The sequence below is a fragment of the Schistocerca cancellata genome, chromosome 5 (genome assembly GCF_023864275.1).
Source record: "Schistocerca cancellata isolate TAMUIC-IGC-003103 chromosome 5, iqSchCanc2.1, whole genome shotgun sequence".
In the NCBI taxonomy this organism is placed as follows: Eukaryota; Metazoa; Arthropoda; class Insecta; order Orthoptera; family Acrididae; genus Schistocerca; species Schistocerca cancellata.
Window position 1 is genome coordinate 95,758,652 of NC_064630.1, and position 16,386 is coordinate 95,775,037.

The 16,386-nt window shown below is 40.5% G+C and overlaps 1 protein-coding gene and 1 non-coding gene across 2 annotated transcripts in view; both read right to left on the bottom strand.

Moving 5' to 3' along the window:
- LOC126188852 (inositol polyphosphate-4-phosphatase type I A) overlaps nucleotides 1–16,386 on the bottom strand; it is a 260,606-nt gene that overhangs the window by 76,113 nt on the left and 168,107 nt on the right. Inside the window, exon 8 of the mRNA XM_049930493.1 lies at nucleotides 3,770–3,930. Within this exon, the coding sequence (XP_049786450.1) occupies nucleotides 3,770–3,930 (161 nt within the window). The remainder of the gene's footprint in view (nucleotides 1–3,769; nucleotides 3,931–16,386) is intronic.
- Nucleotides 5,520–5,592, bottom strand: Trnai-aau (transfer RNA isoleucine (anticodon AAU)). The gene has a single exon. It is a non-coding gene; the product is annotated as a tRNA-Ile (tRNA).

Below are 16,386 nucleotides of genomic sequence, written 5' to 3' on the forward strand. Positions count from 1 at the left end.
ATAATCATCAACATCTTTTGAGTATTCTACATCTGGTACTGTTTCCCGCTTTCTGTTTTCCACTTCTTCCAATCCTTACAATCTCCTTCTTGAAGTCCTCTGGCACCCAATGTGTTCCTGAGCTCTCAACTCCAGCTCCTCTTGGTTGCCCAAGCTTTCTTCTTTCTGCTGAGGTCCAGCGCTATACTCTCTCTGGCCATCGGCTACCATCCATCCTTTCCAGATGTCCATACCATTTTAAATGTTTCTGTTATGTCCTTGCCAATGGACACAACTGAAGCTGGCACACTGAGACAGTTTCTGACTGGCACCCTGGGTGGCACTTTGAAGTTCGCCGCCAACCGTAAGTGCGGCGCAATGCGCAATCTCCACACTGCTGCCAGTGAGATGGACTTCTGCGTTGTGATAAGCAGCGGCCACTGACAGAAATGGACTTCATGCTCTTGACAGGTCACTACTTAGTTGTATCTGCCCGAAGGACATCCAATGAGTTGCTGTAGAACTTATGTTAAGTACCACAGTGCAATGAGGTGTATATTTGTATGTCACTAATTTGTTTGCACTGTCATAGTTTCTCCATCCACCTCAGGGCATCTAAACCTAATATGACAGGTGCAAGCCATTCTACCCAGACAACCTTTACACATCAGTTTCACCGCTATGGTGTCCATCACTGATTTACCGACACACATGGCGTCTCTTTTTTGTTGGTATTTGGTACTTGGTCCAGCTTGGAGATGTCACAAATTTGTCTCCTAAATTTCATCTCTAGTGCAAGCAACTGGTTTGTCTGTCACTTTTTTTATTACAGATGTTTTTGCCCAACACAGTGTATCACATTAAAATACGGTGGGCTCCGATCTATTAGAACAAAATATACTGTGAATTCACTTTTTTCAATTTCAATCAATTTTGTCGCTGGATCAAGTGAAATAGTTAAGTGAATATTTTGATAGGAAGTCAACTTGCCAGCAACTGTTCAACTTAGGAAGAAAACTAGTTGAGGGAATACAGGTCATTAACAAAAGATGCAAAACAAAACAAAACTGAACACTTACAGTTAAGTTAGTTTACTATACCAATTTTTTGTGACATTGCAAATTAATATTCATTAGGAGATTGTCATATGGTTCTCACACAAGGAAGTGAAGCATCTGAATCAATTTTGCAAGACTTCACACTGAAAAATTGTAGATTTTCTCAAAAGGAAGGAAAAATTCAATTATTGCTCAAATTGATGACAAACTTCCTCAAATAGATAGTAGATTTTCTAAGATGGAAGTCTGCGGGTAGTTCGCCTGTTTAGTATTTTTCATCTATTGGTCTATTCAATAAAAACAAGGAACACAATGTTTACTAAGATGTCTACCCTGATAATGTTGTACAAAATATTGTAAAAAACAGGACAGTACAACATGAACCCTCACCTACGGTGTAGGCACTCTTTGGCATCAAATAGAACCTGAATTTTTCTAAGGACCAAAACACATATATTCTGAATGTTGGTTAATGAGATTTTATACCATTCCTCACAAGGAACTGTTGAAATTTAATAACATATTTTGCAGGATTCTCATCGAGTGATTGTGGAGGTCAGGGAATAAGGTCAGACAAAACCTATTAGATCAGAACGCAGCATGTCATTCTCAATGGAGAGAAGTCTTCCGAACTAAGAGTGATTTCAGGTGTGCAGCAGGGGAGTGTCATAGGACCGATGCTATTCACAATACATATAAATGACCTTGTGGATAATATCGGAAGTTTACCGAGGCTTTTTGCGGATGATGCTGTAGTATACTGAGAGGTTGTAACAATGGAAAACTGTACTGAAATGCAGGAGGATCTGCAACGAATTGACACATGGTGCAGGGAATGGCAATTGAATCTCAATGTAGACAAGTGTAATGTGCTGCGAATACACAGAAAGAAAGATCCTTTATCATTTAGCTACAATATAGCAGGTCAGCAACTGGAAGCAGTTAATTCCATAAATTATCTGGGAGTAGGCATTAGGAGTGATTTAAAATGGAATGATCATACAAAATTAATCATCGGTAAAGCAGATGCCAGACTGAGATTCATTGGAAGAATCCTAAGGAAATGCAGTCCGAAAACAAAGGAAGTAGGTTACAGTACACTTTTTCGCCCACTGCTTGAATACTGCTCACCGGTGTGGGATCTGTACCAGATAGGGTTGATAGAAGAGATAGAGAAGATCCAATGGAGAGCAGCGCACTTCGTTACAGGATCATTTAGTAATTGCGAAAGCATTACAGGGATGACAGATAAACTCCAGTGGAAGACTCTGCAAGAGAGACACTCAGTAGCTTGGTACGGGCTTTTGTTGAAGTTTCCAGGACATAACTTCACCGAGGAGTCAAGCAGTATATTGCTCCCTCCCACGCATATCTCACGAAGAGACCATGAGGATAAAATCAGAGAGATTAGAGCCCACACAGAGGCATACCGACTATCTTTCTTTCCATGAACAATACGAGACTGGAATAGAAGGGAGAACCGATAGAGGTACTCAAGGTATCCTCCGCCACACACCGTCAGGTGGCTTGCGGAGTATGGATGTGGATGTAGATGTAGATGTAGATCAGCGTAATGCTCATCAAACCAATCTTGGACATTTACAGTAATTTCACTAGGGGAATTATGTTTGAAGACACAATTACAAGCTGAAATAAATGCCTGTGCGTCTGAGCAACAGTCCATTCCACAGGGTGGTGCAAAAGTCACTGGACAGTTGGTTAAAAGAAAACAGTGCACAGTGCCCAGTGGCCATCCTGTATAGCGTAATAAACTTTATCAGTTACTTTTCCTTTCAGTGTTACATAGGATTCACTTAAACTCATGGTATGACCACCTAAAACCAATATAGAACATTCTTGCTCTATAGTTGGAAGAAAAGAGTCTCATCTGTATGCTCCCCTAGACACTCTCCATACTTTAGTATGTGAAGCAGCAATGGACTCAGGAAGACCACATTACTTGTTAGCCAGTAATCCATGTTCTGTGCTTCTTGGACCACTGAAGCATCTTCTTTGTATTTGAATGGCTTACAAGAGATTTATCAATAGTAGTTCTACCACAAATTTTTCATTTATCCAGATAAACTGCACTTCTTTCAATGGCACTGTGCTTTAAGCACAACACTCACTTTCATGTTAGCAGTTTCTTGTTAGAAAAAGCTATCCTCATTAATATCACCTGATTCTAACAGTAAGTATACAATTTCTTTCACTATTGTATTTGGCAGACAAATTTTCTTCATGAAGACTGAATGATATCATGACACTGCACATAGCTAACTGGTAGAATCGTGCCAAAGCGTATACTGACAGTAAGCTCTCATAGAAAGTCTACAAAATATTATATAAGAATAGAACAACATGAGATTACAATGATCAAAAACTTACTCATGGCTCAAAACAATGTCAGCTATATATAATACAAAGGGAAAACAAAATATGACACCTCAGTGTTAAGGCAGCTCAGATAAAAAGTGGAAATATGGCTTGTATCAGGATGATTATGGTGTTTTGTTTATACCTTTTATAAAGTTATAGAACAGAGCTAAACATAAATGAACTAACAGTAGCTGCATAAAAGATAGTTCCATATACACACAATAAAACAAGAGTTTCCTGTCACACTCGGTTAATGCACAATCAACTACAGAATGGTCTTTAATGACTGTCAGAATCTAGGTACTATTTACATTGATCATGAATACAAACACACAGAAAAAAAAGATAAATACCACGATGGACAGCCAGATTCTCCTTCGCTTGAGAGTAAAGGTGCAACAGCTGTAGATGCCTGTCAAGCAATTCAACTTGTCTTGAGTGCCAAGGTTCACGTAACTCTCCCATGCCCGCTACCTCCTGGAGCAGTTCTTTTTCTTCCTGGATCCAAAGCGCTCTGCAAAAATAAAAATGTTGTTTCTAATTTACTAAGAGTAAATCAGCACAGGTAAATTTACTAAGAGTAAATCAGCAAAGGTATTACAGGGAACCATTTCTTTCAATTTTATCATCAGTTCTTCTCAACAAACTGAATCTGAGAAAAAAAGAAAAAAAAAAGTAAATTAACATATATCTTCTAAATTCCTCAAAGCATACAGTTCACCAAAAACATACTGAGTATTTACAGTTTTAAATGCAACCTGTCCCCAAAAACAACTCAACCACTGAATTGCAGATACTCATTTCTTGTTATTATTTTATTTCATTTAGATACATATTCTGTTGATGAGTGTGCATGTGCATGTGAATTGCAATCCAGATCCGCTGAACTTCTTGTTTTATAATCATGGCACACTTCGTTAACTTCATAGTGCAAAGCCATGAACCTCACGGCAAATGCCAATAACCCTATAGTAAAATCTCACGAAACACGGCAGCTGGGAATGGTCAAAGCAAGCACTTATGTCTCCAATATTTGAGATTCTGCTAACTGCTAACAGTAAATGAGGTTCAGGATAACATCTACACACACACACACACACACACACACACACACACACACACACACACACACACACACACTGAAGAGCCAAAGAAACTGGTACATCTGCCTAATATCCTATAGGGCCCCTACGAGCATGCAGAAGTGCTGCAACATGATGTGGCAAGGATTTTTTTAATGTCTGAAGTAGTGCTGGAGGGAACTGACACCATGAATCCTGCAGGGCCCTTAAGTGCATCAGGGGATGGAGATCTCTTGTGAACAGCACATTGCAAGGCACTGTCCTGCTGGAATTGCCCAAGTCTGTCGGAATGATCATACAGGATGCTTACATATGTGTCACCTGTCAGAGTTGTATCTAGATGTGTTAGGGGTCCCATATCACTCCAACTGCACACAGCCCATGCCATTACAGAGCCTCCACCAGCTTGAACAGTCCCCTGCTGACATGCATTCATGAAGTTGTCTCCATATCTGCACACGTCCATCTACTCGATATAATTTGAAACGAGACTCATTCAACCAGGCAACAAGTTTCCAGTCATCAACAGTCCAATGTCAGTGTTCACGGGCCCAGGCTAGGTGTAAGGCTTTGTGACATGCAACCATCAAGGATACATGAGTGGGCCTTCGGCTCCGAAAGCTCATATTGATGATGTTTCGTTGATTGGTTTGCACACTGACACTTGTTGATGACCCAGCATTGAAATCTGCGGCAACTTGCGGAAGGGTTGCACTTCTGTCATGCTGAATGATTCTCTTCAGTGGTTGTTGTCCTGTTCTTGCAGGATCTTTTTCTGGCCGCAGCGATGTTGGAGATTTGATGTTTTACCGGATTCCTGATATTCATGGTACACTCATGAAATCATCATACGGGAAAATCCCCACTTCATTGCTACCTCAGAGATGCTGTGTCCCATCACTCGTGCGCTAACTATAATATCACGTACAAACTCATTATGAATTGAGACACAAAGGAATTACAAATGTTGGCTGGCTGCAAGTGGGGCATCAACTGAAATCAATGGGGAAAGTTGAAAATTTGTGCTGGACTAGGATTTGAACCTGGGTCTCCTGCTTATTAGGCAGATGCTCTGACCACTAAGCCATCTGGACACAGTGGTCATTGAAACTGCACTGACTAACCTATATGCCACCCACCCAACCCTCATTCTCAACTTATCCACATACTACTAATGTAGTGGCTCTTGCCATTACCCTCATTAATCGCAGCATACCACCGATTCCTGTAAGAGTTTGAGCCTAGTCTGCACCTACACTGAAAAGATTATTGGCTGTCTCACCTTAATTATATACACTAATCAGCCGGGACATTATGTCCACTGAACTACTATCTATATAAACCAATCCAGGTGATAGCAGCATCACCTGGCAAGGAATGACTGCCAGTTAGACAAATGTATGGTGCACGTAGTATCACTGAGTGTGCTGTCTTTGTGTATAGAATGGGGAAGGTGCATTAAATATCTGACTTTGACTGAGAGGAGATTGTAATGGCTCGAAGGCTCACCACGAGCCTTTCGGAAACTGCAAGACCTGTCATGTTTTTGAGGAATGCTCTGGTGAGCATCTTCACCACGTGGAAAAACCAAGGTGAAACCATGTCCAGACATCATGGAGTTGGTGGCCACCCCTCATTACAGATGTCAGATGTTATAGGTTGAGCAGCCAGGTAAAACAGGGTAGGCAGCGAACTGTGGCAGAACTAAAATCTGACTTTAATGCTGGGGGGAGGACAAGTGTGCTTGAATACATAGCGTACTGAACACTAACAACAGGCCTCTGCAAACAACAACCCATGCATGTGCCAATGTTAACATCACGACATTGGTGATTACGACTGAAATGGGAACGTCACCATCAGCAATGGATGTTGGCACAGTGGCAGATTATTGCACAGTCCGATGAAACTCAATACCTTCTTCGGCATACCGATGGGAGGGCACGAATCCATAGTCTTTACAGGAGAACAGCTCCTTGACACCTGTACTGTGGGATGGAGGGAAGCTGGCGGCGGCTCCATTACACTCCAGGGAACATTCATGTGGGCATCCCTGGTCCAGTGGAGCTCGTGCAAGGCAACATGATGGCAAAGGAGTACTGTAAATTGGTGGCAGACCATGTACATGTCTTCATGACAATCATGTTTCTTGATGGCAGTGGTATTTTTCAGCGAGATAATGCACCATATCACAAGGCCAGGAGGGTGATGGAGTAGTTCGAGGAACACAGTGGCGAGTTCCAGTTGATGTGCTGCCCCCCCACAACTTGCCAGATCTGAACCTGATCGAACACATCTGGGATGTGATTGAGTGTTGCACCAGAGTTTATCACTCTCCCTCCATAAATAGGTGACTTGAGTGTGCAGATGTGGTGCCCACTCCCTCCAGTGACCTACAAAGGCTTTGTTGCTTAATTGCAATGACATCACCACTGTTATCCATGCCAAACGTGGACATACTGGCTATTAGATTGGTGGTCATATAATGTTCTGGTAGTTCAGTGTATATATGCAGTGTCTGTTCTTTTGGACATAACATATTTACCTGACTCTAAGACGAGGTTTTTCCCTAATTTGGCAATCGGAAAATATTGGATTGTCTTATATTCACAGATTAAACTACTGCTGCTGAGGTAAACATTTTTACAGTATTTAATAAATTAATTGGGGGTTCTCTTACATTTACAGGTGAAACTTTGGCTATTGAGGTTAAACAATACAGGGAGAGCACAAAGTCTTGCCTGATTATAACAATTTATTACAGACTAAATGTTTGACATAATAATTTATGTTTGATGCAGTTACATACGTTAGTGTTACTAGTTTTTTTTTAAGACCACTTACGTTAGTAAACCTCAACATGTGCTCCCTTGGTAGTTCGAAGAATGTTGAAGCGGTATTCCAGTTCCCGCCAGGTGTTTTGTAACATGTGTTCTGTCACAGTACCCACACCAACTAGTATCCTAGCCTTCAGTTCGTCAACGTCAGCAACTGGTATGACGAAGACTCTGTCCTTGATATAGCCCCAGAAAAAGAGGTCATGGGGTGTAATGTCTGGAGAGCGGGGTTGCCAGGGTGCAGGGTGGTGGACCATTCATTCCAATCCACTGATCCGGAAATGTTTCATCCAGGAAATCACGCAATATCAAAGCCCAGTGGGGAGGAGGGGGGAGGGGGCCTCCATCATGCTGGAAAATTATCCTTGGTTGATGTTCTTCTAACTGTGGGGCAATTAACTACTGCAAAACTCTGTGAAGAAAAACGGTCCAAAAACCATGTTATGCATGAGGCCGCATCAAACATTCACTTTTTCGCTGTCTCCCTGTAACTGTACAGTAGCAAGTGGAGACTCTGAACGTCATATATGGACATTATGTCTATTTACCATTCCACTGACATGAAAGGTGGATTCATCAGTAAATCATATGCGATTTAAGTAATCATTAGTGCCATCAATCCTGTTGGGACTCTCAGTTGCAAATTCAGCACGTGTCAGCAAATCATTCGGTTGTAAGGCTTGCATGATTTGCACTTTGTAAGCATGCAACCTAAGCCTTTCATGGAGAATCTTCACCACAATCGCTTGCAGTATTTGAAGTTCATGTGATGCTTGACAAGTTAATTTAGACGGACTCCATTGAAGCAATTGCTGAACACGATCAACAATTGCATCACTCACACGAGGCCTGCCACTTTGTGGACAATCTTCAACGCTACCTGTTTTGTTAAACTTTGCATACAGTTGCTTTTATTGATTTAACATCAGGAGGGCTGTGTCCATAAGAAGCCCAAAATTTACACTGAACACTGATGGGCGATTTTGTTTCGTGAAACCAAAGCACACATTGCGCTTCGACACCATTTTGGCAGCAACTAACGTGACCTAACAGAGCGCATTGGTGTTGTGGAGCACTAGCGCCATCTATTGGTCACAACAACTAGTAACACTAACCTACGTAATGGCATCACATGTAACTTATTATGTCAAACGGTTATTCTGTTATAAATTTTTATAATCAGGGCAAGACTTTGTGCTCACCCTCTACTTTCTTTCAACCAGGCTTGAGATTTGCTGATACACATAAGTGCCCTATACAGTATTGATCACGGTCTTACATTTTAGACAGTGATATCGATCTTCCACAAACAATCACATTACAATTGAATCACGATGCTAGTGCAATAGATGGATACACGAGAAACTATGAACTAGGCACTACTGCAATCTCATACTCTTCATAAAAAATTGACAATTTTGTGAAACACAGGAGAAAATAGCATTAAATTCATCAACTCACAACCTTTTGTTGTCTTTGAGTAGGTTTGCAATAGAAGTTCTCATACATGTATGGATACCATATACATACATGTATGGATATTGTATACATATATTAATATATGGATATTGTACACATTCAAAGCCGAAAATCTTGTCCTTCTAAAACCATCACATGACTGTGAACCCAAGTCATTATTTTATTTGGTTATGATAAACCAATAATTTACAAAGTGTGCTGAAAATGTAAGTTTGGTAGCTGTTTATGTATTAGAAACCAGGGGAAAATGCTGCCAGCTTTCAGACAGCTTTAGAAGAAGAAGGTGACATTCAGATGAAATGAGGAAGGAAATTCATCCAAATTTAAATGCATAACAAATGAAACAAATCACATTAAACTGACTGCAATCGTTATTGAAAGAAAGAATTATAGCAGAAAGACCCATCGTGGGGGTAGTACCAATAAACGACGCTAGATCATGGCATGAGCGAAAGTTGACGCTAGATCATGGCATGAGCAAAAGTTCAAGAATTGGACTGGATTGTGATCTTTTATTTATATATTAGCCGCTCTTCTTACACATGACCTGCACCCTAGAAGATATAGCCACTCTGTTTCACTTTTGACAAGCACAGCACTAAAGAAGGCTTGGAAGGGGAATAGCGGTACAAGCTTAGCTGAGAACTATAAAAAGTGTGGGTAGGGGAGTGGTGAGCAGGCAGTAAATTTAAACTTGCTGCCAACAATGGGAATGTATGTTGCATACTTTGGCTTTTTATGAACATATACCAGTACAAACTACAGTTTGTACAAATCATTTTGTACTAGGAATCAAATTGACTTTAAAATCGGACAAATATTCAACAATAGTATACATTTCTGCAAGAGATGATAAAAGATGATGAGACTTACCAAACAAAAGTGCTGGCAGGTCGATAGACACACAAACAAACACAAACATACACACAAAATTCTAGCTTTCGCAACCAACGGTTGCCTCGTCAGGAAAGAGGGAAGGAGAAGGAAAGACAAAAGGATATGGGATTTAAGGGAGAGGGTAAGGAGTCATTCCAATCCCGGGAGCGGAAAGACTTACCTTAGGGGGAAAAAAGGACAGGTATACACTCGCACACACACACATATCCATCCACACATACACACATGTGTATGTTTGTATACACACATACACACATGTGTATGTTTGTGTTTGTTTGTGTGTCTATCGACCTGCCAGCGCTTTTGTTTGGTAAGTCTCATCATCTTTCTTTTTAAATATATTTTTCCCACGTGGAATGTTTCCCTCTATTATATTCATATCAGAGATGATAAAAGTCTAGACTGGGGACACTTTGGTGTTTCATGCAGCATTGTTGCCATGTTCACCGTGAGGTACAACACAAACAATATGGGGTGTGCCAGCTGCTGGAATCTCACAATCAATGAGGGAGTGATGGGCAGATGATATGTTTTTGTAGTAAAAGACATTGCAACATTCTCATGACAGTACAGAAGCAAAATCTGCTGTGTATTCAAAATATCGCTATATATTCGGCAGAAACAGCCAAATATTTGTGACAATATGTTTCACTGGTGCTCTGTTAGGATTATGACGCTGATGATTAAGACCAGTGGTACCACAGACACAAGCTAAACAACAGAGGTAGTGAAGATAAAAATTAATGTAAACACTTTCATTTTGTTTATTTTATTTTTCCTTGTATTATCAAAACATAGACAACCAATAAAGGACCTAAGTTAAGGATAGGCGTAATGGTAACATTTTAGGCACATGCCTTACATCAATAGGGACCGATGACCGTAGCAGTCTAGTCCCTTTAAACCCACAAACCAACCAACCAACCTTACATCAATAGAAGTTTATAATTTTGATTAATCAGAATATGTTTAAAAATAAATTTTTCTCAAGAAGTCTCTTTAAAAAAAGGGGGGGGGGGGAATCATCTTAGAGTCATCTTATACTAAGTCTCTTAAAAAAGGGGGGGGGGGGATTATCTTAGAGTCATCTTATACTCTTCTCTCTCTCTCTCTCTCTCTCTCTCTCTCTCTCTCTCTCTCTCTCTCCCCCCCCCCCCCCCCTCCCCAGCCCTGTGTGTGTGTATTTTGGCCAATGATCTCTTGAGTGCAGGTGCACAGGGCTCGAACTCTTATTGGAATTGGCAAAATGCCACAAGTAATAAGGATAACAGGGGCACTCTCAACCTATTTAAAGTCTAGAGGATGCCACATTCCCAGGCAAAACTACTATTTATTTGAAAGTCTATGAACTTTGTAACACACTTTTGTTTGTCTGATTACTACATTGTACAATAGGGATCTTCTGTGGTATTCAATGATCAGCATGGAACTGGATGATTTAGATTTTACAAATAGGATTTTAGCCAGGTTACCATTGTTGCTGTGATTCTTTAGTGATACACTCTGTCAAGCAGTATTTTGTTTCACACAGTTGAAATCTCCATGCTAGATCACAAAATATGCCAACTGATACCATCTCTCTGTCTAAGGAGTCTATTGTATATCAGCTGTAAATGAGAATATAGCTTTAATTGTGGACATACCTTTTTGAAATCCATACCATCTGCAGTTGGTGGTGTCAAAGTTGTCAAGTTACTTCACAATTAATCACCACTTCTCTGTACACTAACACCCCTCAAGCCCATGGCCTTGCCGCTATGGAACACTACCTCTCCCGAAGTCCTTCCAATTCCAGAACCACTACTTCATTCCTCATACACATGACCAATTATATCCTTGCACACTACTACTTCTCCTTTAAGGAGAAGGTATATAAACAAATCTACAGCACAGCCTTGGGAACATGCATCACACCCTCCTAAGCCAACCTCTTTATGGACCATCTAAACAAAACATTCCTAGATTTTCAAAACTGTTCACTGATAACAACTCAGGGCCCAGACATTACATTCTTATTCCTCCATGACCTCAACACCTTTTCTTCCATCCACTTCTCCAATTCAATGTGCAACCTCCCTCTATGCTGATCTCAAAGTTTCTGATGGCTCCATCCACACCTCTTTCCATGTTAAATCAACTAATCACTGACAGTACATGCACTTTGACAGCAGTCACCCCTTCCACACCAAAATACCACTCCCACAGAGCAAAGACCCCAGAGACAGTGTATCTGCAGTGACAAGAACTCCTTTGCTCAGTATGCTGAACGTCTCACTAAGGTCTTCACAGAAACACACTACCCCCCCCCCCTCCCCCAAACCTAGTCTGTGCCATATCCTCACACACAAATAATCCCCCAAACATATCCCAGTATCATTCTGGACTGGAGCAACAAAACTATATCCATCACCAAAGCTTTGAATATATATCATCATGCCCAGAAACAAGGGACATTTTACCCAAGATCCTTCCCCACCCCTCCTAATGTCAGTTGACATTCATGGAGTCACTACACTGCATAGATTGAGTAGCGTACATCCAAACTCATAGAAGCCATCAGGTGTTATGAAAGCAGTCTTTTCCCATTCAGTTTGTCAACCTTGATCTGCCAGTAACCTGCTCCATATCCGTAGTGCTGAAATACTTTCACTCCCTCGAGACACTTCAAGGTGTCATCAATTCACAGGAATGGGTAAAAATCCATTTTGGGTATTTTTTTCAGCCGCCTATAACTGATGAAGAAATACCAGATGCCATCTTTCTTCTCCACAAGTACTAACAATTCTCTGACAGTCTAATGATGTCTCCTAGAATCTTCTCCAGGTCTTCCTGAATTATCTGTCATTTAGCTGCATTAATGTGGCCACAAACCGACACAGAAAGGCCAACATTGTTCCTCAGTGAATCTGTGGCCTGCTGGTGGCTGGATAGTAGATTCCTCCGCTGTGTAATCAGTAATGGTAGTGCAATTTGGTTCTCTATTGATGGCACAGAGGTGACCTTCCTGGACTGGTCTGGTTGTTCATATGCATATTTCCTTAAGATGAGTTGCTGTTGACAACTGGTGAATTAAATCTCTGATTGTCCATTTCTGATGGATCATTGCTGGACACATAATAGATTCTTTGGTAAAACTGAGTACTATTTTGCATTTGACCACAGCTTCACTGTTTAACTGAGTTTCCAGACTACTGATTGTAAGCTGCTTTTCAAAAAGACATGAGTGGAGGGCTGCAAAACAAAACTTGCTGAAAAGGTCATACTGGTGTTGTCTGGGGAAGGAGGTGCAGCGCTGAGGTCCTAAACTCACTGCTAGAGACATAAGAGCACACACCCACATGACAAAAGAGCGAATGTGTACACATGTTGACTGTTTACTATATTTGGTTGTGATGGAAATAGTAAAACAGACATTTCTAAAGCAGAGCAAAGGGGAGTAGTGTATTTTTTGACAGCAAAAAAGAGTGCAAGGAATGTAAATACATAGAAGGATGGCACTAGCATACAGAGAGCACTTCATGTCTGTTGCAAGGGTCAAGCCATGCACGAGAGATTCATAGGACAACAGATGTTGTTGACTGATGATGCATGGTCTGGAGGGCCACACCACACTACCAGTGCCCTTGTCCAGCAGGTGGATATCCTCATTATCCAAGACCAGCAAGTTTCAGTAGCAACCATTGCCACAGAGGTTGCATTATACATCAGAAGTATTCACACCATAATTAACCAGAAAGGAAAGACTGAAATTCCACACAAAGTGTGCACCCAGCGGGTTTCTCGTAGCCTTCAAACAGCACAGGAAGCTTGTCTAATGGGACTCTTATCTTTTCACATCTGCAGTGCCATGTCAAGGAAAGGAATGAGGTCCTGGCATGAGAGATTGCAAAAGATGAGACAATAATTCATCACTTTAAAGTTGAGTCAAAACAAAGTCTCTAGTGGAAGCATGCAGGGTCACATTATCTATGACATTCACACAAGTGCATGAAAGGTTATGCTCACCTTCTTCTTCGATGAAAAGGGATCCCTTATACTGACATCTCTTGTAGGGTCATTCTGATCCACAAAAATGCAAAGCCTCATACAGTAAAAGCAGTCAAGAAGTTCTAGCACACATTCAAATGGAAGATCCTCAATTATGCTTCATACGGTCCAGACCTGTCTCCCTTGGATTACGCCATTTTTGGTGAGCTAAAGAAGGATCTGAGAAGTAAACAGTTCACCTTCATCTACATCTAGATGGACAAGGAAATCAAGCCATATGGAAAGAGTTCACAATACAGCAACAGGAATTTTTCAAGGTAGTCATTCACCACCTGGTTTCACAGTGGGACAAGATGCCTCAGTGATGCTGGGAAATACTTTTGAAATAAAGGCACAAGTTTACAGGTCTCTCTCTCTCTCTCTCTCACACACACACACACACACACACACACACACACACACACACACTCTTTCACTTTTTTATGCCCCTCAAAGAACCTGTCTCACAAGTGTGTCTTCGCTGGTAAACAAATATACAACTACCCAGAAAAATTGTTGCACCATCCTGTTGTGGTAGCTTTGGCAATCTGTATCTGCAATCCGTTTGTGCCACCTGTCAGGAAGTCCATCCAAGAATAACACTATAACTGCATTCTGGTAAAACAACATACGTGAATGGCTTCGGCAGTTATTCTTGCAAAAGAAAATACTGTAGGCTGGAAATATTTTCCATTTGCAGCTTTCAGCACATTGGCCTTAAAATCTCTTAGCATAATCTTCTTTAGTTCTTGGTTATAATCATCTGATATAACTGAACGTTGACTAATGCCTGGGGATGTTGCTTGTAGGTGATGATGTCGACAGCTTTTCTCGTAAATTGGCAACTGTCATCCATTGAGGATTTTTGTCTGCCAGAGCCTCTCCTTTGATGGTCACTTAACTTGGTTTTATTGAGATTTTGCAGCTGAATGGGCGGATGGTACCTCTGTATGATGACAAGGAACGACTGTGGCACATTGGAGAGTGACCTCAACCAGGATACTGCAGGGGGCTTTGTCGCTCAGTGTGACGAAGCAAGCTGGGATACTTTTACTTCCTCCTTAAAACTCTTTCTCTCTCTCTTTCTTTCTTTTATCACCATTAACATAAACGAGCATAAGCTGCACTTTCATAAAAGAGAAACGTTGGCCCTCAGTTTTAAAGAATATAACACCAGATCTAATTTTGTGCTTAATTTTATGTATGTAATTGATTTTCTAATTTATTTCGACTATTCCTATTTAGTATCTTTTATTATAGGGTGAAATCAGTAATTGTTTCGTAACTTAAATTCTAATTTGACATATAAACAAATATAAATTCTATAATGATTATAAACATTTGGAGGAACAATTAATAGCATTTTAAAAAATTTATTTGGCTCTATTCGGAAACATGTTAGCAAAGCCAGCCCTTAATTAACTCCAAATTAATTAACAGTTTCATCAAAAGTATTGTTTGTGTAACTATATATGTTAATTTCATGATTTAAACAAATAATTCAGCCTAACTCTTGTAGTAAAGGAAACTGTTAAAAAGAACCAATTTTTCGATGTATACGGTTGATCGAATGAGTTATGTTTTAACTGTAATTTCTGTAAATTAAACATCAAACAATGTGTAGTTTCAGTACCTATTATTGTGAGGATGTATAAGGCATCAATTTTTGGTCCCGAGACAGTGGGTCCATGGCCGACTTTCAGATGGAGAACCCGTATTGGTTAGATCAACAACAATGCATCCACTTAACTGTGAAGTAAGTGTTACACCAATAGACTGTGTGTTAAAAAAATGATAGTATCTGTTCCATGTGTACCTTATTATTCTACAAGAACAGTGAACTGTGAGGTTAGGCTTTTACTGCTCGTAGATGTTCAACAGTAAACTATTGTAGCAGTATGAGGATGTTCGCCTGCAACTTGTTAATGAGGCTTATCGAAAGTTAAACAATAAAGCAATGGCCATATATAACTGTGTATTATTGGGGGAGTGGGGAGGGGGGGGGGGGTTGTTGTAAACAGTGAAAGTAAAGAAATGTGAAACGCAACTGGGCACCTGTCAGCTACTTTATTTACAGTAGTCAGTGTCGAAATTACACCATTTTTCAGCCAGTGTAGCAACACAGTACGTCGACACCGAGGACAATCAATGAAGAAATAAAGCAGGCGATCATCATAACAGGCAAGCTGTAGTCATTTTCAAAGCTTTGGCATGCATGGCACTCTTTCAATGTCTTGTGGCATAATAGTTTAACATGTCCAGCATATCCACAGGGGAAATATACCTATGTGTCATTATACATTCTTTTTATTTTTGTTCTGTTCTCCCCCCACTCTCATGTTGTTAATGCAGCACGTGCTTGTATCTATGTCATCAGGAAACAAGTATGTTGTCTTATGGTTGGTCTGCAACTGGCTGTATCTCTGTCATCAAGAAAATTGTAACTTGTCCTATACTTGCTTCACTCCTTCTTGTTGGTATGCCTTGTACAGACTGGCACCAATGATCAGTGAACATCATCTTGAATTAGTGATATTACCTCCTCTCGACTGGATTAAACATTCAATGCTCCTACCCCTGGCTGTCCGAGTTTAACATCAACAGATGTCATAAACCCTCATACTTATTCTCTCACTGCTTCCCATATTT